The sequence below is a fragment of the Sus scrofa genome, chromosome 9 (genome assembly GCF_054392235.1).
Source record: "Sus scrofa isolate SSC_HxYL_T2T_F1_AM1 chromosome 9, Sscrofa_HxYL_maternal_Yorkshire_Landrace_v2.0, whole genome shotgun sequence".
Lineage (NCBI taxonomy): Eukaryota > Metazoa > Chordata > Mammalia > Artiodactyla > Suidae > Sus > Sus scrofa.
In genome coordinates this window covers 70,188,342-70,212,019 of record NC_139391.1, presented here as the reverse complement: position 1 = coordinate 70,212,019, position 23,678 = coordinate 70,188,342, and the positions used below count along the sequence as shown (strand labels likewise).

At 47.8% G+C, this 23,678-nt stretch overlaps 1 protein-coding gene across 50 annotated transcripts in view; it reads right to left on the bottom strand.

Annotated features, from left to right (window-relative positions):
- The window catches only part of NFASC (neurofascin), a 212,422-nt gene that overhangs the window by 168,518 nt on the left and 20,226 nt on the right, over nucleotides 1-23,678 (bottom strand). For 13 of the 50 annotated variants that reach the window (XM_084976691.1, XM_084976721.1, XM_084976700.1 and 10 more), the window contains exon 1: nucleotides 994-1,215. The exons of the other annotated variants lie outside the window; for them this stretch is intronic. In XM_084976691.1, coding sequence (XP_084832817.1) covers nucleotides 994-1,073 — 80 coding nt within the window. In that variant the 5' untranslated portion in view covers nucleotides 1,074-1,215. Of the gene's footprint in view, nucleotides 1-993; nucleotides 1,216-23,678 lie in introns of those variants that run through there. 50 annotated transcript variants of the gene reach the window in all.

The window sequence follows — 23,678 nt, the reverse complement described above, 5'->3', positions numbered from 1 at the left end:
GGGGGAGGTCCAGCCTGCTTTGGGGGAGGTTGTCCCTTTCTGGTTTGAGCCAGGGATGTGATGGCTCAATAAACTAGAACCAGCCCATTCTGGCCTTAAGGTAGGCTTCAAACTTCCTAGGTTAAGTGGGGTCACTAGATCCTTTTCCAAACAAAAATTTGGAGTCATTGGGTCCAAATCTCTGCCACAGGGAGCCCTGCACCCAGGAGGGCAGGATAGACCAACCTACCACCACCTTACTCTTCCCTCCTGAATCACAATCAAACTGGCACACACCACTTAGAGAGAAAGAGTTTCCCAACTCAAGAGAGCTCCTGGCCAGAGCCACTTCCAAGGGTCAAGGGGATCGCCATCAGCTCCTGGTGGCACCAGGTGACCCAGGCATCTGACTTCTCCCCTGTTCTGCTTCCACCCTAAGTGACAGGGAACCAAGACTCCTCTGAACCAGGACCTGCTCTCCATCCCTAGAAGCCAGCTAAGAGCAAAATGGCCTCTTCTCACTTCTTTCCAATCAGCAGCTTCTGCATTCCTGGCCTGAGATCCAGAGGTGCCAAGACTGCGCCAGACGGGCTGGGCTGGAGGGAGACGGCTGGTTTGGGATGGTGGGGCCTGGAGTAAAAGGCTGAAGGAGAGACAGGAAGAGGCTCAGGGAAGATAAGTTAATGTGGGCTCTGCCATTAGAACTCACAGCTCCGAGTTCTCCATCTGCCGAAAATACCCTTCAGCGTCTCATTTTCCCAAACATCCCCATTCCTCTGGCCAAAGCTGCCCTACCCAGCCTTAGCTTGGCCCCTCTTTCTCTTAAACTTCAGCTCGTTCATCACAATTGCTTCTCTCCCTTCTAGACTGCTTGCTTCATCTTCCTGATCCCGAACACCAAACTGGTCCACTCTCTGGCTAGGAAGCTTCTTGCTGACCCTGTACACAAACACAATTCCAGCATCATCAGGAAACTATGATGGAGATTTTTGAGGCCCAAGCAGAAAGACTCACCTGGAAAGAGGAGTGGGGTGGGAACAGGAGGCCGAGAGGTAGGGCAGGGGTGAAGGAGCTATGGCCCATTCATCTAGCATCTTCTCAGTCTCCTTCCACGGGGACAGGTGGAGATGGAAAGCTAGGCATTCTTAGACCCCAGGCCATCCTATGGGGCGGACGTGGGCCTGAGCAAAATCCCAGCTGGACCTTCTGCCTCGAAGCTGGCCTCAGAGCAAACACAGAGCAGTCCTGCCCTTGGTGGAATCAAAATAACTCCTGGTTCCCCTGCTCCTTGCCACCTCCCACTTGCCACCTCCCCAGCGCTCTGTGGCATAAACAGGGCTTTATTATCTCAAGCCCACCACGTCCTCTGAGAGGGCTGTGAATGGAACGCTACACAATACACTTGTTTATTAATAACCACTCATACCCCTCCACCCCACTTGCTCACTCGCTCACCGCTGGGTCCCCTCATGCATAATGGAGGAGTTGTGTGGCCCATGACACAAGCCAGGCTGTGCTGCTCAGCCTCTGAGGGGATAGACGGAGAGAGGTACCAGGCTGGGCCAGGCTCCCGGAGGCAGGGGTGGAATGGGGAGCAGACCCCCCAGTTAAGATTCAGAGACGTAATGCTTTGTGGGGGAGCACAGTATGGCGTGGGTGGTACCGGCCCTCCCCCCATGTGAAGCAAGCCAGGGATGGCAGCAGGTCATGTAACATGTATTTAACACCCACTCTGCCCAACCAAGGCCAGTGTGTTGGCCCCACAGAGGACACTGGCTCTCCGTAAACTTCAACTTCAGCTCCCTGGCCTTCATCTGCCCTAAGGGCCTCAAGACGAAACTTTCTCTCACCCACTTGACAGCCCATCTCACGTTTGATGATGGCCTTGAGCGTGTCCTCACTGTCCCTCCAATACTCCAAGTCTTCTCCAGGCTAAATATCTCTAGTCCCTTGGGCCGCCCCCGTGAAACTATTTCTAGCCCCTGCACCATCCTGCTTCTCCTACCAGAGCCACGCTCAGAAGGCCAGGCTTTCCCTCGAAGTGTAAGGCCCAGCTCTCCTACCCTGCTGGGGAAATGATAAACAGACTATGGCATGTCCACGGTGTGCTGGGCTGTAGAGTGTGGAAACAGGGGTTCCGCTTCTGCCATTTATTGCTGTGTTACTTTTGGTGAGTGACTTAGTCTCTCTGTGCCTCCCTCTCCTTATTTGGATAATTGGGATAATAAAAGCAGGAATCTCAAGTTACAAAGATTCAGTGATGCCAGCGCCTGACAAATGCAGGAAGCGCTTAAAATAAAAAGGCTTGGAGTTTTACTAGTATCGTAAGCAATAGTTATTACACAGTTATTACAATGATGAAACAATGTAGAAGAATATTTTAGTAAGATGCAAAATTAAGTGGAAAAGGCAGATCGCAAAAATAGGATAAGAATGGCTATCTTCAGTAGTGAAATTAGAGATAATGTACATTTTTTTTGGCTTTGTGCTCATTTACATTTTCTAAATTTTCTTTTTTTTTTTAAAGTTTCACTGAAGTATAGTTAATGCACAAGCTGTGACAATCTCTGCCATACAACAAAGTGACCTAGTCATACATGTATAGATTATTACAGAGTATAACATATCATAATATATCATAGGACCTGTATGGCAGGTCCCCGTTGGCCAACCATTCCATAAACCTCAGTGTGCATATACCAATCCCAAACCCCCAGTCCATCCCTCCCACCCTGTATTTTCTAAATTTTCTGCAAAGAACATAAATTACTTTTGTAAACAAGAAAAAGTAGTGGCAATGGTATGGTGCCACCCTGCACAGAGCACGGCCAGCTCTGGTCCTAGATGCTGCCCTTGCTCTTTGGGAAGCCCACCTGGCACTGCCTTTGACCATCACGTCACTGTGCTGCCTCATATTGAGCGTCAAGCCAACAGCCCATCCCCCTGGCCCTGGCTCCCTCCAGCCCAACACCTGATCCCCAGCCTGGCCTTTTCCCAGGGGCTGCTGTTGAGCTCTTTCTCTTGCCTATAATGAACATGGCACTAGTGGAGTTTCTAAGAGCGTGGAAAGGATAGTTGAGAAAGGCACAGCCGGAGTGGAGGGTGTTGGCCTCAGGAGCTGGAATAGAAGGGTACCTCTCAGGTGGAGGGGAAGAGGCAGCCCATCCTCCATATCATCAGGGTAAGGAGGGGTTAATGGAGAGACCAGATTTATCTCACACTGAAGAGGAATAAAGGGAAGCAAGACTCAGAAAATCAGGCAAGCATCCAGATTGGAGATGCACCCAGAGGGTAGTCACTTCCCCACCCCGATCCCGACGTGCACTGCTTTGGAGCATCTTTAGCTCTTCTCTCGGAAGCAGCCATGCTGGTCAGCCCCTCAGAGACACCTGCAGACAGCAGCCCCTTCCTCACCCCCAACAGCCGGCCCCTTGGAGAGCATGGAGTGGAGACAGTTGGAGCCAGAGGGGACGAAAGCAGGAGAGGACAGTGCTGCGGGGCTGGCTGGCCGGAATGTGGGTCACATCGCAGAGGACAGCCCACACCAGCCCAGAACAGCTGGAAGAACAGCTGGCGTGCCTGGGGGAGAGCTCCATCTTGTCCTAGGCAGGCAGCTGCGTCCTGCTCCCCACCCTGCCCCCACAGAATCACTCCCCTGCCATCCACAGCCCCCTCCTAAGAGGAGTGGTGTGCCGCTCTTCCATACCAGAGCAGATTGGCAACGAAATGGTCTGGGGGACTGTCGACCTTGCCAGAGTGTGGCCAGGGGACTGTCCCATAGGGATCGAGGGGACAGGGTGGGACCTCAACCTACATTTACTTTTTTTTTTTAATCTTATTGAAGTATAGTGGACTTGTAATGCTGTGATAACGTCTGCTGTATGACAAAGTGATTCAGTGATAAATATACACACATCCATTCTTTTTCAGATTCTTTTCCCATAGAGATTATCACAGAATATTAGGCAGTGTTCCCTGTGCTATAGAGAGGATCCCCATTGACCATCCACTCCACATACAAGAGTGTGATGTGCCAGTCCCAAACCCCTGATCCATCCCCCGCCTTCCTTCCCCCTTTGGTAACCATAATTTTGTTTTTGAAGTCTGCGAGTCTGTCTCCGTTTTGTAAATAAGTTCGTCTGTATCATATTTCTAGATACCACTATATCTACAACATGGTACTAGAAGGGATGTCATGTGATGCTTGTCTTTGTCTGACTTACTTCACTTAGCATGATAACTGCTAACGAACTGTTAAGGCTAAGGATTCAGTATCATCTCTAGGTGCATAATCCTCATTTTCCAGAATGAAAGGCAAATTCTGCTACTACTAGAAACTTGCCGTCATGCAACAGTTCATCCGAAGTGTTTGAGCAACAGCTGGGTGGCCCCAGTCAGAGGAGTATGGAAATCCCAGTACTGAGTGGGAGGTGGGTTAAGAGCATCTCTGAGGGCTCATCCAACGCAGAGGCCCCAGGGTTACATGAGGCTAAAGAAAAGCAGCCAACAGGAAGCAAGTCATTCAGAAGTGAGCCTGGGATGAGAATGAGAGGCGCCCCGGAGCAGCGAGGACTCAGGTCACCCAAGTCTGTGCCCCTCTCTGCTGCTGTATGACTGCTGCCTGAGTCTCTCTGCGGTTGTGCCTATGTGTGAGTGTGTGTTTGTGAGTCTGTGGGAATGGTCACATCTGCGTGTGTCTGAGAAGGGGTTTCCGTTCCCATGTGTACACCCTCTGCTTGGCTCTGTGTGTGTGTGTGTGAAAGTGTCACCGTGTATGTATATCTAAGTATGTATGCCCACCTATCTGCCTGGCTTGGTGGCCATACACGTATGACAGTCCCAGAGTGTTTGTCTGATGGTTTGTATGACTTATTAGTGCGACTCAGTATGTGTGGGTATCTGTCTGTGCATGTCTACAGGTGTGCCAGTACACATAGGTGCTCCAGGATGTGTGTCTCCTTAGGTGTGTAGGTTGGTATCATTGTGTTTGTGAGTGCAAATATATGCGTGCAAGTTATGATATATGGGGTATGTATTTTGATGTGTGGGTGTCTTGGTCTCAATGCATGTTTGTCCTGGTTCCTATATGTGTATTTGTGGATATATATGTTTACCTTGATGTGTATGTGTGTGTGTGTGTGTGCACACGTGCGTGCATGGGTGTGGAAGAGCAGAATCGGGAGGGGGTGGGGCAGCCCCATGGTCTCCCTGCTGCTCCCACCATGTAAGCCCTGCTGGGGCTCCCTGTTTCTGCAGAATAAAGCCCCTTTCCCAGGCTGACGTCTAGGGAGCTCCTTGTTGGCATCCAGTCATCCGACTGCACGTGCTTTGCTCCAAACGCCCAAGACAGTCCACCTTCACCCCTGCTCTTTCTGTTTCTTTGCATAGAGTCCCCTTACCCTGTCTCTGCCCAACAAAAGCCTACTCATCCTTTAAGGCCGAGTGCCAATGCCACCTCCTCCGGGAAGCCAGTCTAATCCTCTGGTAAGATGCGCCCATTCCTGTCTCTAGCTTCCAAGTAATTATGTACATCTCTCACTAAGCACAGGTGCTGTTCTCCTTTCATTGCAATGATGCAAATGGAGTATTTCCTCCATGACCAGAGAAAGAAGAACTTAAGAGTCAGAGACTTAGCCCATCCTTTGCAGCTCCCTAGGTGTCTGGTTCAACGTCTAGTACACAGGAGGCCCGTAGTAAATGTATACTGAACCATAGGACTTGGGTTTAGCTACCCCACAAGCTGAAAATGGAAAGAGCATTCATTGTCTTGGGGCCTTTAGAACTGGGCAAGTACAAGATACAGGCCTGAGAGTCTCCAGCCCTGGTGTGCTGTTGGGCTAGGAAAAGCCCATAACCCTCTCTAGACTTAGGTTCTGTAGCTAAAGAGGCTTCTTTTGGGAGGACATGCCTGAGGTCAAAGGGGAGAGTCCTACCAGCTTCCTCATTCTTGCAAAGCATGGTTACCTAAGAACTGACCATAGGGGCTGGGCACAGCTCCAAACGTCCTATCCACACCAGAATTCATATGGCCTGCTGCTGCTGCAGCCAGGAAGGAAGCCAGTTACCAATTTTCCTTTAGCAACCTTACATGCATACCCCAGAGCCCAAGGCTCTCTCATGGAGGCCGAGCTTTGGCACTGTGAAGATGCAGTCTATTTTGCCTGCCCACCAGCCAGATCTCCAGCCTCCGGAGCAAGAGGCTGCTGCTGATGGGAAAGGGAGCCAGCCAGTAGCACTCTCTGAGGCCTGGTGCAAGGAGAAAGATCCCTTGAACAAAGAGCTGAGGAATCACAGCAGTGTTTGACTCATACTTTGGGGCAATCTACCAGAAAGTTAAAATTCTACCAAAAAAAAAAAAATGACATTACCAAAATCATTTGGCAAAGAGGTGGTCTCACTGGAATGTATACATTGTACATACTGACACAATCAGTGTGGAAGACTATTGGGCAGTGTGCGTGAAAGTTCAGTACACTTACACCCTGTGGTCCAGCAGTCCTACCTCTGGGCATTCACCCAAAAGAAGTCAGTACTTACATCCATAAAAAGGTGTTCAAGAGCGATTATACTCAAATTCATATGGAGTTGCAAGAGGCCATGAATAGCCAAAAACTTGAAGAAGAACAAATGAGAGACACATTTCCCAATTTCAAAACTTACTATAAGAGGGGGTATAGCTTAGTGGTAGAGCATTTAACTGCAAAACTTTTTTAAAATTTTATTTTATTTTTTGTCTTTTTAGGTCCGCACCCATAGTATATGAAGTTCCCAGGTGAGGGGTCAAATCAGAGCTACAGTTGCTGGCCTATGCCACAGCAATGTGGGATCCGAGCCTCATCTGTGACCTACACCACAGCTCACGGCAATGCTGGACCCTTAACTCACTGAGCGTGGCCAGGGATCAAATTGGTGTCCTCATGGATCTAGTCAGATTCGTTTCCGCGAAACCACAACAGGAACTTGGCCAATTGATTTTTGACAAGAGTGTCAAATGCACTCAATGGAGAAAGTACAGTTTCTTCAACCAATGGTGTTGGGACCAATTTAGATTTACACATGTAATTAATGACACTGGGCCTCTCTCCCACACCAAAGACAAACGTTAACTCAAAATGGATCAATGACCTAAATATTAGAGATAGAACCATAAAACTCCTAGAAAAAAACTAGGAGTACATCTTCATGAACTTATGTTTGATAGTAGGTTATTTTTTTTTTTTCTATTTATGGCAGCACCCGAAGCATACAGAAATTCCCAGGCTACTCCATAGCCACAGCAACACCAGATCTGAGCTGCATCTTCAACCTACACTGCAGTTTGTGGCAATGCTGGATCCTTAACCCACTGAAAAAGGCCAGGGATCGAACCCACATCTTCACAAAGACAGCATTAGGTCCGCAGCCTGCTGAGCCACAACAGGAAACTTCAGTAATAGCTTCTTATATATGACACCAAAAGCACAGACAACAAAAGAAGAAATAGATAAATCTGACTTCATGAGAATTTAAAACGTAGGAGCATCAAAGGACATTATCAATAAATTGAAAAGATCTGCAGACAAGGAGAAAATATTTGCAAACCACATATCTGATAAAGGTTTAATATCCAGAATGTATAAACAACTTCTAAAACTCAACAACAAAAATCAAATAATGGCTAAAGGATTAGAACAGACAGACATCCTCCAAAGAAGATATACAAATGGTCAAAAAGCAAATGAAAATATGCTTAACACCACTAACCTAATTAGGAACACGCAAATCAAAACCACAGTGAGATACTACTTCATACCTACTAGCATACTTATAATCAGTAAAATGGAAAATAACTGGGAAGTGGAGAAAGTAGAACCCTCCTACATTGCTGGTGAGAATGCAATATGGCGCAGACACTGTGGAAAAGTTTGGCAGTTCCTCAAAAAGTTAAAAATAGAATTACCATATGATCCAGCAATTCCAATCCAAAAGAATTGAAAACAGAAATTCAAACAAATACCTATACACCAGGGTTCATCAAAGCATTATTCACAAGAGCCAAAAGGTGGTAGAAAAAATGCAAAGGCTCATCAATAGATGAACGGATAAATCAAATGTCCATGCAATAGATAGATATCCAGCCATTAAAAGGAATGGAATTCTGAGTCATGCTGCAATATCAATGAATTCTGAAAACATTATGCTACATCTAATAAACCAGACACAAAGGGACAAATATTGTACGATACCACCTACATGAGGGACCTGGTGGAGTGAAATTCATAGAAACAGAAAGTAGATGAGTGATTAACAGGAGTTGGGGAGCAGGGAATGGGGAGTTGTTGCTTAGTGTTTACAGTTTCTACTTAGGGTGATGAAAAAGTTTTGGAAATAAAGGGCAGTGACAGCTGTACAACATTGTGCATGGCAGGAATTGTACACTTAAAATTATTAAAATGGCAAAGGTTATGTCATACACACACATTTATAGCAACAAAAAATAAAAAAAAATCACTGCAGCATCCTTTCCTGCTTTACTGTCAAACCCACCAATATCTGACCCCAAATAAGTTATTGTCAAGATAAATGCGACAAAGACATGAAACGGATCTCAGAAGCGCTCTTTCCCCAGAGGACAAACCTTGGAGTGAGTTACTGTGGTGATGGAATGGTAGAGGGATCTATTCTTGAAATTCCACTGACCTTGTCATTTGATTCTTGTGCCTGGTTTTAAAATGAGGACAGTGTTACCAGCCTCCAATCTGTCTCTGAAATCTCTAAGAACCAGATGACACTTCTCTGACCCACCACCTTCTTTCCAGGCCACTCTCTAGATTTCTTTAGTTCCACCCCTTTACTGCTGATTTCAGCTTTTTGAACAAGGAAGAAAGAAACTACCACTTCCTAGGTCAAATATATTCAGCATATTGGCTTTGCCCAGAGTTCTTGCCAGACTTCCAAAGCTGGCTAAAATATTTTACCTTTTAAGGGACAACCCTACAGGCAGGCTATAGCAAGAGATGTGCTTTTTTCTTTTCTTTTTCTTTTTTTGCTTTTTAGGGCCACACCTGCGGCATATGGAGGTTCCCAGGCTAGGGGTCTAATTGGAGCTACAGCTGCAGGCCTACACCACAGCCACAACAATGCAGGATCCAAGCCGCGTCTTCGACCTACACCACAGCTCATGGCAACTCCAGATCCTTAATCCACTGAGCGAGGCCAAGGATCAAACCCACAACCTCATGGTTCCTAGTCAAATTTGCTTCCACTGCACCAGGACAGGAACTCCAAGATGTGCTATTTTTAAATTTTAAAAATCCAACTCACCAAGGTACTGGTTCACCTGTACTAGTCACCAGCCTCCCTTCTCGCATTGCCCCCAAAGACGGAGAATGATCAAAACAGAGCTACATGGTCCCCTTCCCAGCCAGGCTGATGGCTGGAGTAACCTAATTGCCCTCTACTAACCCTTAGGAAGAGAGGGATGCTCCCTACCACCCCTCTTCTCCCAAACAGTTGGGCAATACTATTTTGTGCTAACGATCCCACCACACTCCCAGGTTATATTTATATTTTGGACTTTGTCTCCCCCAAACGCCTAACATGCATATCTATCTTGACTTCCTGAAGGTGTACCTAATTCAATAACCATTCACATCATCTTTTTATTGTACGCCTATAAGGCTTTCTACCTGATCTTTCAAATGAACACACCAGAATTTATACATTCAAATGAGTGCTGACTCCTTCAAAGAAGTCCCTTTGGGAGGCTATGTGCAAATTCCAACAATGCACTTGCCTGTGCTTAGAACATTTCTGAAGCTTCTCCTTTGGAATTGCTTTCAAAGCCTGTAGCATATTCTTTTGATGGGCCCCCAAGGTGGCGAATTTTTATCCTATGTGGGTAGATTTGATTTTTTTTCTTAAGTTGAAGGATGGGGCTAAGAATGGGAAAGATGATGGGTGATGCAGTTGGGAATACTATTCAGTGTTAAAAGCACAGAATCTTTTTTTTTTTTTTTTTTTTTTTAATCTTCGTCGTTTTAGGGCTGCACCCACAGCATGTGGAAGTTCCTGGCTAGAGGTCGAATTGGAGATACAGCTGCTGGCCTATCCCAGAACCACAACAACGCCAGATCTGAGCCGTGTCTGTGACCTACATCACAGCTCATGGCAACACTGGATCCTCAACACACTGAGCAAGGCCAGGGATCGAACCCGCAACCTCATGGTTCCTAGCGAGGTTCATTTCTGCTGCGCCATGATGGGAACTCCCCAACACGGACTTTATTAAGGAAAGATTTTTGAAGACTATTTCTTAGGAGGATGAAACATGATTCTGAGCACTGGCTCCATTATAGGAATAAACCTGCAGCCCTCACATGGGGAGGCTTTGGAGGACAGCACACATGCGGATGACTAAGATCTGGTTATACCACTAAAACCAATTAGAAATCACTCCACTGGAGTTCCCGCTGTGGGCCAGTGGGTTAAGAATCCGACTGCAGTGGTTTAGGTGTCTGTGGAGGCTCAGGTTCAATCCCCAGACTGGCACAGTAGGTTATGGATCCGGTGTTGCCAGAGCTGCAACGTAGGTCACAGTTAGGGGTTGGACTCAATCTCTGGCCCTGGAACATCCATATGCTGCAGGCGTGGCCATGAAAGAAGTAAGTAAGAAAGAAAGAAAGAAAGAAAGAAAGGAAGGAAGGAAGGAAGGAAGGAAGGAAGGAAAGAAGAAGAAAAGGAAAGAAAAGAAAAGAAAAGAAAAAAGAAAGCAAGAAAGCACTCCATTGTCACCAAAGATTCTTTTGTTGTGTCCACTCATGTCACTGTGTCTGACCAGGTGCTAGGAACTTTCCAAAAGTGCCTGCCTAGAGTGGACATAGGAAACAGGCTGCCTTCTCTCTCAAAAGAAGACAGAGACTGGCACATATAAAGATGTGGGCAGAGTCTGGTGGGGAAACACTGAATTACTGTATGACCCAGAAACTCCACTCCTAGATATATATCCCAAAATACTGAAAACAAGTGCTCACATGAAAATGTGTACAGAAATGTTCCTAACAGCACTACTCACAAGAAACAACCGAAATGTCCCTCAACAGATGAATGGATAAACAAAATGTGGCATACACAGATGAAATACTATACAGCCACAAACAGGAATGAAGTACTGACATCTGCTACAACGTGAATGAAACTTAAAAACATTCCGCTAAGTGAAATGAGCCAGTCACAAAAGGATTCCATTTATATGAAATGTCCAGAACAGGCACGTCAAAAGAACAGATTAATGCTGCCAGGCACTAGATGGGGGAGAATGGAGGAATGAGTGGTTGGGTGGTAGGGGGTGTCTTCTGGGAGTGACGGAAGTGTCTGGAACTAGACAGTGGTGATGGTGCCCAACACTGAATAAACAAGATGCCACTGAACAGTACACTTTAAAATGGTTAAGGAGTTCCCATCGTGGCTCAGTGGTTAGCGAACCCAACTGGCATCCATGAGGATGCAGGTCCAATCCCTGGCCTTGCTCAGTGGGTTGGGGATCTGGCATTGCTGTGAGCTGTGGTGTAGGTCACAGATGCACCTCGGATCCCCGGTTGCTGTGGCTGTGGTGTAGGCCGGCAGCTACAGCTCCGATTGGACCCCTAGCCTGGGAACCTCCATATGCTGCAGGTGCAGCCCTAAAAAGACAAAAGACTAAAATAAAATAAAATAAAGTAAAATAAGATAAAATAAAATGGTTAAAATGGGAGTTCCCATTGTGGCTCAGTGGAACTGAGCCTGACTAGTATCCATGAGGATGAAGGTTTGATCCCTGGCCTCGCTCAAGGGGTTAAGGATCCTGTGTGGCTGTGGCTGTGGTGTAGGCCAGTGGATGCAGCTCCGATTCGACCCCTAGTCTGGGAACCTTCATATGCCTCAGGAATGGCCCTTAAAATAAAATAAAATAAAATAATGATAAAATAGTAAAAATGGTCAATTTTATTTCTGCGTATTTTATCACAAAATAGAGAAAGAAAAAAGAAGCAGTCAGAGTTTCCATTGCTAATCCCTGGCAGGAGAGTGGTATGCGGAGGGCAGCGGTGCTGGCCCTGGGGGGCAGTGCCCACAGGCAGCAGGGATGAGAGCATCACAGGTGGGAGAGAAGTAAAGGTGCAGGGACACTGGCCCACACACCAGTGACACCAGCCACGGCCCTGGCCCCTCACACGCCAAAGCCATCAAGCCCGCAACAAATGCTTTGTGATGAGCACTCAAGCCATGTGTGAAAAAAGATCCCCTGTGGTGAGAAGCAGGGATATTTCCTGAGATAAAGCCAGAGGAGGACGCTGCTAATACAGCTGGTTTTCCTGTCAACTCTAATCTCCGCCTGTAGCATCAGGACCATCTGATTAGGACATCGCTGCTATCTCTTCTGGGTCATCAGGGCTGTGAGCTGGTGGGCTGGGGAGGGGGCAGGGAAGGAGCCGTGGTTCCCCTGGAGATCAGACTCCTCTCCACCAGCAGCTGCTTGTCATGAGGCCTCCACTGCTCTGCAAAGCATCCCCTCCCACCTTCCCCAACTCCCGGAGGGGCTCACAGATGCTCCCGGGCAGATCCACATGCTCAGCTCTAGGCTTTAGCAGGAAACACACACACACCAGTCAGACAGCTGAGGCTGCTCTCCAAACATCCAGCGCCCGCCCCCCTCCCCACCGCCCTTCGGCTGCCTCCAGCTTAGGGGTGTGTTTTCCTAATCTTTGTGCATGAGGATTTACAAATTCAGAGAACAGACAAGACCCTTAGCAGCAATTACAAGACTAATAACATTAAGTCTTAAATGGTTATTACCAACTCAGATCCCTTATTTGTTGTGACAGCCCGTGAATCTGGGGAGCAGTGAATTGTAATGCATATAAAAAATAACTTTAAACATTCAATGGTCTCTATCGCTGAGGCTTAGTGCAGCTGTTGGACCTGAGAGACTGAGCCTCCTGGGAAGACTGGGAGAGAGACCCAAGTATGTTAGGGTTCTGACTTAGTCATTATCCGAGGCCTTCTTCACATGGCACTTTCATTTCTGGCACGACACAGGGCCAGCACTTACTGGGAACCTACCATGTGGGGAGGGGGCCGGGTGGGGGAGGGTACAGACTTTCTGGTCAGCTGTGTGCGTCTGGCATCTTCCCACCGACCGAGGCCAGGAGGAAGGAACGAAGCACTGACTTTGGCAGCCGATGATGGGCATTTCAAGGATGACTAAGGTAGGGGAAGGCACGGCCCAGCTGCCCTGCTTGAGGGGATCTGCCCGAGGACAGAGGCACCAAGCACCAGTGACTATGGCCAGAAGTTCATTCATTCAACTTGTTAGAAGACGTGGAGGAAGAGTGTGACACAGGCTGCAGAAGAAGCACCAAAAGCGCCCGCACTGAGAGGAGAGGTCTGGCAGTTGAAAAGCCAGGGGGGTGACCTCTGGGGTGTCTTTCCAGAAAAAGGAGCCAAACTATGACCTCTCTGGTTATCCGCCTCCCCGGGGCCACACGGAGGCAGGGAAGGAACTGCCACAGCTGCTATGAGCCCAGAGACCCCAGACTCAAAGTGGGCAGCCTCCACCCCATAAGAAGGCTCCTGAGACACAAGAAAAATGAGGGGAGAGGGAGGGAGGGCGAGAAAACTGAGTGAGGAGAGCAGCTCTGAGAGGCAACTGTCAGGCCAACCTCTCAGAGCAGGCCTGTTGCCATGACGACGCCCTCCTGCGCAGTATCCAGGAATAAATTATTGATTGTGGACACTGCTTTCCCGCCTCCCCAAAGCCCCCAACGCCCTCTTTGCTGCCATCATTAATCTCTCCTCCTCCACCTGTTCTGTATTTGCCCGAAAGAGAGTCACTCTGAAACCAAATAGGGGCCCGGAGAAATCACAGGGGCCCCACCCCCTCCCAGCCTCTGTCCCCAGCATCACGCTTGCCATGCCATCCACCTGCTATGGGCTGAATTGTGTCCCCAGAACTCACATGTTGAAGCTCGAAGCTCCAGTACCTCAGAATGGGACTGGACTTTGGCCTTTTAAAGAGATAATTGATGTAAAATGAAGTCATTAGGCCTGATTCCAGTAGGACTGGTGTTCTTATAAGAAGAGAAGGCTGGAACATAGACACTTACAGAGAAGCTCATGTGACGACACAGGAAGAAGACGACAAGCATCTCCAAGCCAAGGGGAGAGGATGCAGAAGAAACCAACCCTGCCGACCCCTTGACCCTGGACTTCCAGGCTTCAGAACTATGAGGAAATAAATTCCTGTTGTTTAAGCCACCCAGTCGGTGCGTCTTTGTTAGGACAGCCCCAGAAACATACCACCCAAACAGGACTGTCTTAAAGCCAGCTGTCATCTTAGGGGGCCAAAACAGAATGAAAACATCATCTCCGTAGCAGAGCCAGAGAACTGTGAAATCCCACGTGCTCACACAATGGGCTTCCAGGGGCCTAAAGCTGGGGGAAAGAGGGCACATAAGAGGAGGGACAGCCCAATCCAGAAACCAGCCAGGCCCAGGAAGGCAGGGCCAGGCCGTGTAGGAAACTGTCGCTGTCCCCTGGGCGCCTCTGTTTAGGATGACCGTGGCGGACTCATCCCACTTCTTGGGCCCCACTTCCCTAACTGAACACTAGGCTGCCCTAAAGGCAGAAGAGTATGCAACATGGAATGACAAAGAGCTAGAAGTGGCCAAGGCTCCCAGCCCAAGGTGAGCCGACTTAAGGCTCCGAAAGGGACAGAGTAAAGGGTCAAAGTAGGTGATTAAATAGTTAACCCCACTAGGGGGCTGTAAATAGAAAAAAATATGGGAGATCCCTGTAAGTTAATGATCACTCAAGAAAGTAGGCTTAGGGGAGTTCCCGTCACGGCTCAGTGGTTAACGAATCTGACTAGGAATCATGAGGTTGAGGGTTCGATCCCTGACCTTGCTCAGTGGGTTAAGGATCCGGCATTGCCGTGAGCCGTGGCGTAGGTCGAAGACGTGGCTTGAATCCCGTGTTGCTATGGCTGTGGTATAGGCCGGCGGCTACAGCTCTGATTCGACCCTTAGCCTGGGAACCTCCATATGCTATGAGAAGTGGCCCTAGAGAAGACGAAAAGACAAAAAAAGAAAAAAAAAAGAAAGAAAAAGAAAGAAAGAAAGAAAGAAAGCAGGCTTACTTAAAATCAAGCAGGCTTGCTTAGCCACGAACATGTAAAAGAAGCATGAGACATGCCCCCAAACAATGAAACAATGGTAAAATGAGCCCTACATCCTGCCCAAGAAGGTCAGTAAGTTGATGATGCCTAGGACATGCTTCTCTGCACACCCCAAAACCAAAAATATAGAGAAAGGTGACATTACCCTGAAACCTGAGATGATTTACCATATTTTAGTATATGTTATCCCTTTTTTGCTCATTCTCATTGCACTATGACAGTCCCAGTTTGACCAGGGACAAGAAAACTTCCTTGCTTGACAGGGTGGAGGAGCCAGTGATGGAAGCTTGACATTCCACGCAAGAACGAGGAAGGAGGTGGTCTTCTCCCCTTCCCCATTCCTCCTTTGACTATAAAACCATAGCCCATGAAGTTCTCAGGGTGCAGCACTCCCTTTCTCTTGTATTCCTCACAAACATCATATATAGTCTTTTTTTTTTTTTTTTTTTTTTTTTTTGTCTTTTCTAGGGCTGCACCCGCAGCATATGGAGGTTCCCAGGCTAGGGGTCGAATTGGAGTTGGAGCTGTAGCCGCCAGCCACAGCCACAGCCACAGAAACGCTGGATCTGAGCCACATCTGTGACCCACATCACAGTTCACAGCAATGCTGGATCTTTAACCCAATGAGTGAGGCCAGGGATCGAACCTGCAACCTCATGGTTCTTAGTCGGATTCGTTAACCACTGCGCCATGACGGGAACTCCTAGCATCTTATATTAATAAACTCTTTCCTTACCTGTCACTCTGCCCCCACTGAATTCTTTCTCCTGGTTTCAGCTCCACTGTGAGAAAGTGGCAGCACCTGCTGTTCTGAGCGCAGTATGTAAAACTGTGAGGGGGAGTAGGTGCCTCCAAGTCAAAGGATAAGTGCTAGGCAGAGGACGTGGAGAAACTGGAAGCCTAGTGCATTGCTGTGGGAATGTAAAATGGTGCAGCCACTGGGAAAAACAGTTTGGTGGTTCCACCACAAGTTAAACACAGAATAACCACAGGACCCCACAATTCTCATAGGCAGACACTCCCCAAAAACTGAAATGGAGACTCAAACAACGGCACGTATGCACATTTCCCTAGCAGCGCCATTCCCAATGGCCAAAAGGTGGAGACAACCCAAAAGCCCAACAACAGATGAATGGATAAACAAACGATGGTATACACATACCATGGAAGATTATTCAGCCATTAAAAAGGAATGAAGTCCTATTTGTGCTATAGGGTAGAGTAGTGAAAACTAAGTGAAGGACGCCAGATAACAAAAGGCTACAGAGTGTATGGTTTATTTAATATGGAATGTCCAGAATAGGCAAATCCATATAGACAGAAAGCAGATGAGTGGTGGCCAAGGGATGGGGGAGCAGGGAATGGACAGCAATTGCTCAGTGGGTTTGGGCTGTTCTTTTGGGGTGATGAGAAAGTTCTGAAACTAGAGTGAGGTGGTGGGTGCACAACATTATAAATCTACTGGATATCACTGAATTATTTACTTTAAAACTTTAATGTTATGTCATGAAAATTGCATCTCCATAAATTTTTTTTCAGCTGCTTTGACATAGCTTTTTCTTTTTTTGGTTTTGTTTTGTTTTGTGTCTGTACATGCAGCATGCAGAAATTCCCGGGCCAGGAATTGGATGCCCATCACAGCGGTGATCCAAGCCACAGCAGCGACAATGCCAGATCTTTAATCCATGTTTGTTTGTTTGTTTGTTTGTTTGTTTTTGCTTTGTTTTGTTTTGTTTGTCTTTTTAGGGCCATACCCATGGCATATGGAAGTTCCCAGCATAGAGGTCTAATCAGAGCTTTAGCCATTGGCCTATGCCACAGCCACAGCAATGCAGGATCTGAGCCATGCCAGGTCCTTAACCCACTGAGCGAGGCCAGGGATCCAACCCACATCGTTAAGGATACTAGTTGGGTTCATTAACACTGAACCACAACAGGAACTCCGAAGCCCGTGTTTAAGTGAAGCCCTAGGTGTATGGGAGATCAGTCTACCTCTCTACCTTAGTGTGTGTTTCACAGACATTACACACATGTGTGCACACACACAAACGCACAGGATCAGAGGTCGCTCAGTCCCCGCTGCTCTGCCCTTACAGCTTGTCCTGTAGTTAGAGGTCTCAATCTCCCTTCTCCCCCTGCCTCCTTATTCACCATCCCCCTCCTTCTCTCCGTGCATCAAAATATTACTGATTTTTGGAGTTCCCGTCAAGGCCCAGCAGTTAATGAATCCGACAACATGAGGTTGCAGGTTCGATCCCTGCCTTGTTCAGTAGGTTAAGGGTCCGGCATTGCCGTGAGCTGTGGTGTAGGTTGAAGACATGGCTCAGATCCCGCAATGCTGTGGCCGTGGCATAGGCCGGCAGCTGTAGCTCCGATTCGACTCCTAGCCTGGGAACCTCCATATGCTGCAGTTCGGCCCTAAAAAGACAAAAGACCAAAAAAAAAAAATATATATATATATATATATATATATATATATATATATATAATTGATCTTTAATGCCAAGCTCAAAGCCTGACTTCCACAAAGCCTTCCCGACAACCCCAGTCAACAATGGGTTTTCTCCTTCCTAAGCCTACTGCTGTCTATCGGTTGCTAGTTAGAGTCAATTATGTGTGAGGAACATGGAATCATGTTCTCGAGTCTTTTTTGCATGGGTAAATCTTGTTCCCACATTAAAATTATAAACTTGAAGAAGAGAGTGAGTCACATACATATGCTCTATCTGCCAAGAGCTGATGCTGCCTCTGTGGCAGTGGCAGAAGCTTGTTCCTGGAGTCAGGTGGGCTGAGAGCTGATCCTGGCTCCATGCCTCCCTCACTGACGGAGCCTGAGTCCCAGGAGTCCTCATCCAGGCTCCCAGTCAGAGTTCTCCAGGTGCTGCAAGGAAGCTCAAATGAGGTCCGCAGGTAAAGAACCCTGCTCCCTGCAAAGCATGAGACAACGGAAGACACTACTATAAAGCCCACGCTCTATAGCAGCTTGATGAGCAAGGTGAACTGCCCTGCACAGCATCCCCCCAGGGTTCCAGCATCCCTAAAGGTGGTGGGTCTGGAGGAGGAGCTGTCAGTACAGTGAGGCCTGAGGGTTCAGGGGAAAACTGCTTCTCATCAAGGACTCACCAGGGGACAGGGGTGGAAGGGGATGAAGATGGAAAGACCAGGGCTTCTGGCTAAATACACCATCACCTGAGCATCCCTGCTGAGAAGAGCAGACATGCTCCCAGGTAGGCAGATCTGTGCTGAGTCCTGGGTTCCAGAGATAAGGGAAGGGCTGGGGGAGGACAATGGACCAGGCTGGAAGAACTCCAAAGGGGTTCACTCCACAAGGATAGCAAAGTGAAAGGAGATACTTGTGCTCGGGAGGCAGCCACCAAAGGCTTAATCCCAGAGCGGCACACAGCCACCTGTCCAAGGATCCCCTCCTTCTCAAACCACAACATCTGCTGGGCCAACAGTACGCCTGCCCTCCCGCTCCCCCGTCAGGTAATTAGGTCAGCTTAAAGGATTTCCCAGGTCAGGAGGGGCGGGGGAGGCAACCCAAATGGGGCTCTACTGTCTCAGGCCAAGACAGGCACTCATCTACCATGGGAAGTGTCTGCCACAAAGCAAGGGGCCCAGGTGGGGAGAGTGGAAGAAACTGAGGTTAGCCACCTGCAACCCCGACTCGGATCAGCATGAACAAGGCAGAGAGATGTAGCCAGGATGTGGGCTCTGGCTGAGCATCTAAGAACAGGTCAGGCAAAAAGGCTGGAGGGCAGCGTGAGGCACGGGCATCCTAAAAGCAGTCAGCCAACCATCTAGCTGCCAAGATCAAGCTCATGGTCAAGACTAGGAAGCTTGCTTGGAGGGCTGACCCCCCGACCCCCAAGAAGAGCAGAAGAGAAGCGAATCAGCTCTCCTGGGGCCCATCTCTCTCCAGCTCCCCCTCCCTCCATCCCCCTTTCCCAGCTGCGCTGATCTGGGGGAGGAAGCAAGGCAGGCAGAAAAGGTATGTCCTGGAACCCCCTGCTGAGAAACTCGTTCACACCTTCACCACGGGGATTCCCTTCTCACTCACCAAGTGGGCAAGCCCAGAGCCTCAGAGACGTCTCTGAACATGTCAGCGAGATCTGGAAGGGCTGGCATGGGTTTGACAACATACCAGGCGGTCTGCACTGTGAGCAGCTGTGTTCATACACAGCAAATGCCTCCCCCAGGCAGGCACAGAACACCAAGGACTGGCTCCGGATTCTGAACCCTATGCTTCAACTGGCTTTATCGTTTAATTGCACCCGGAAATAACACGGGAGCCAGTAACTGAGCCCTGACTCTACAGAGATGCAGAAAGCAAGCTCAAGGTTGGGGCTGGAGAACCCAGTCAAGTCTAACTGGGGTACATGGGACACACACACACACACACAGAGGAAATGACCAAAGTTGAAGAGGATTAACATATGAAGAATATAAGCTAATGTGATTATGGGTGAACTAAAAGCAATGAATTATCTGCAGCAAATGTTCAGGTCTTAGTTTATTTCTGAGCCTGAACAAATTCTGTGAGTACCCCACTTCTCATATGGATTCCAAGTAAATATAAAAACATTTTTTCAGCCTCAACAAGAGGAAAACTAGGAAGGATAATCTATGTAGAAACGATAGGCAGTAGGTCATTCATAAACCAAATGTGGGCTGTAGATTACCTAGGGTTTGGGCTTTCTGTGACATTGCTTCCCATCTGTCAGTGTGGTCAAAAAAGCAGCAAGCCAGGCTGGGAGGCAGTGGCATGGAGAGAGCGTCTACTGACAACACGGAAGATGTTTTAGGCTAGGTGAGGCCTCGGATGTGCCCCAAGTCCAAGTGCTAGGGCCTTACCCCCAGATCAGGCCATTAGCACCTCTTTCAAATGTGTAACAAAACTCTGATGCCATTGAAGACGTATCTGCCAGCTCACTCAGCTCTTGCCTAGCAGGCTGGTGCGAGACCCCAAAGTGCCACAGCAGTGCTCCCAGGAGTCCCTGGACCAGGCCCCAAACTCATTCTTCCCTGGACTGACTTTTGCCAAGACAACTTCTAGCTGGTGGGAGAGAAGAGCAGAGGGTAATGTCCAATTGGCCACACACATTTCTGAGCCCCACTGGCAGGCTCCAGCCATCAGGGCCAGCAGGGCAGGCCATCATCCCAGGCCTCGGGGTCAACTGGCCTCCGCTTAAACCCTCCCTAAGATGCAGAGCTCGCTCCTTGCAAGGAGGGGGCAGTTCTAGCAGGATTAGATAAAGTCAAATGTCCCTCCAACTCTGGGATCCAGTGAGCCTAATGGTTAGAAAGTTTTTGAGCAAGTTACACAGAATGTTGTTTCTGTAGTTCTGACATTTGGGCTCTCAAAGAACAGACCGAATCCCGTTTCCATTAACAATCTGGGGGGAAGGGGGAACACAGTGTACACCACCCCCAAATTATTACATTCTCCTGTTCTTCCTTGTGGTTTGTCAGACCCCACACCACCCTAAAATCCTGGTGTGTCAGACGCGGAAGATTGCTTTTGTCAACACATCCCATCTTTCTATCTTGTAATCATGCCAAGGAAATGCTAACTTATTTGGTAAGTTTAAAAATATGCTATTTTAGATCAGATTATTATTAAAGTTTTTATAAAGTGTAGTTTTAACACGATCTTTTTTTTTCTTCCTGGGGCCGCACCTGCGGCATATGGAAATTCCCAGGCCACAACAACACCAGGTCTGATTCTCATCTGCGACCTACTCCACAGCTTGCGGCTCTTCCAGATCTTTAACCCACTGCGCAAAGCCAGGGATTGAACCTACCCCCTCACAGATACTATGTCAGGTTCTTAACCTGCTGAGCCACAATGGGAACTCCCTTAACACAATCTTTAATAATGGTTGTTATTCAACTCTCCCCCTTCTCAACTTAGCAAGTGGCACATACCGTCCAGTTTAGTTCAGGTTAGCTGGATAAGAAAAAGCATGGTTTGTTAATGTATTTTTAGACCACATGTTATATCATGTCAGGCTTAGGGATCAAGTTATAACAATTTAATCAAATGTTAAGATATATACGTAGTCAGAATCTGCTCACATATCCTCAGGTTGGAAATTCTTATTCTTGGTGCTTTGTAAGTTTGAAATTTAGTTTCTGCAAGAGAGAAGTGTTCAGAAGTTCCCATTGTGGTGCAGCAGAAACAAATCCGACTAGGAACCGTGAGGTTGCAGGTTTGATCCCTGGCCTCGCTTGGTGGGTTAAGGATCCAGCATTGCTGTGAGCTGTGATGTAGGTTGCAGACGTGGCTTGGATACTGCACTACTGTGGCTGTGGCATAGGCCGGCAGCTATAACTCCGATTCAATCCCTAGCCTGGGAACTTCTATATGCCGCGGGTGGGGCCCTAAAAAGCAAAAAAAAAAAAGAGAGAGAGAGAGAAGTGTTCAGACTAATTTACATGCACTTCTCTGTTATAGGTGTAAATAGTGTTTATTCCCAGTGAATGAAAATCCACTTTAGGTATAATTATCACTTTTTTTTTTAGTACTAGAAACATCTTGATGTGCTATATAAAAATTATGGTCAAATGAACACAATCTGCTAACCACTATCTTCAGGCAAATTTGTAGAATTATTATTATTATTGTGTTTCCCCATTAGTTTCATGGCATTCCATATGTCTCCTGTCTCTACTCACAGCTCACTATGGATAAACGAAACAATAGATGATTAAGAGGAAAAAACAAATTAAAACTCTGAGGGCAAAACCACCTCTGCAGTAGGCAGTGTTTAGCAGAAAACACAGAACCTGATCTCCTCGAAGCCCTCACACCTCATGCACTAGGAAAGCCCCAATCTGTCTCCTAGTAAGGAGGGGAAAATAGAAGAAAGGTATTAATTGATTAAAAGCAGAAATGAAATCAGATGCAATTTCAGCCATTGGAGAGCCCACGGAGTCTGAGAATCATGGGTTAGGGAAGGAATCCTGCTCAGCCATCGCCGCACTGAATTTTCTTTTTTTTTTTTTTTTGCTTTTAAGGGCCACACATGGAGGTTCCCAGGCTAGGGGTCTAATTGGACCTACAGCTACTGGCCTATGCTACAGTCACAGCAACACGGAATCAGAGCCACGTCTTTGACCTGCACCACAGCTCACTGCAATGCTGGATCCTTTAACCCACTGAGCGAGGCCAGGGATCGAACCCACGTCCTCATGGATACTAGTCAAGTTTGTAACCCACTGAATTTTCTAATAAAGAAACTGAGGCTTAGAGAGAAGACTTGGCTGAGGGCACGTGATGAGTCAGGGCAGAAGGAGGCTCGGTCTAGTCTCCTGTGTGCTCTTCTCTCTCTCTTGCACAGGGCAGTGACAGGATGGCTCCAAAGCCCATCTGAGAGCGAGGTCTTGTCAAGGGGACCAGATATGAAGAGAGGGGAACTCGCTGCCACCGGACACAGACTGTCCCGTTTGCCTGGTTGCCTCGCACAGCTCCAGGCACAGCTCTTTCCCCACAAGAGACACTTGATAAATGCCTCTTGGATGAAAAACTGAAATTGTTGCTTGGTCAGGATTTGTACTCCTGCCCCACCCCCACACTTCCGAGTCATGCTGTGCCTGTTCTTGTCCCCTTTCTACAGAGTTGGGACAGTTTCTGTCTCATCAAGAAAGCAGTCCTTTGCCATCCAGCTTCAGGCACTTCCCAGAGGATAAATGGACCAGGATGTGGTATGGGCCATCATGCTGCCTTGGTCCCTTTGGGCTGCTACAATAAAACACTGCAGACTGGGTGGCTTACAAACAACAGAAATTTACTTCTCACAGTTCTGGAGGCTGGAAGTCTACGATCAAGGTGCCAGCACGGTCAGGTTCTGCTGAGGACACTCTTCCAGCTGCAGACTTCTCACTGTGTCCCCACAGAGTGGAAGCAATGCACTAGCTCTCTGGGGTCTCTCTTATAAGGGCACTAATCCCATTCTTTTTTTTTTTTTGAACAGCTGCACCTGCAGCATATGGAAGTTTCCAGGCCAAGGGTCGAATCAGAGCTGAAGCTGAGGCCTATAGCCACAGCCACAGCAACACTGGATCTGAGTCGCATCTGTGACCTACACCATAGCTTGTGGCATGCTGGATCGGTAACCCTCTGAACCAAGCCAGGGATGGTCACAGAGAAAATGTTGGGTCCTTATTGCACTGAGCCACAATGCAAATTCCTTTAATTCCATTCTTTTTTTTCTTTTTTCTTTTCTTGGCCTGCACCTGCAACATACAGAGGCTCCCAAGCTAGGGGTCCACTCAGAGCTGTAGCTGCTGGCCTACACCACGGCCACAGCAATGCCAAATCCAAGCCATGTCTGTGACCTACACAACAGCTCATGGCAACACCAGATCCTTAACCCACTGAGCGAGGCCAGGGATCAAACCTGCGTCCTCATGGATGCTAGTCAGATCCATCTCTGCTGAGCCATGATGGGAACTCCCCTTTAATCCCATTCTTAGTTCAGGCCTCCATCCTCCTGAACTAATCACC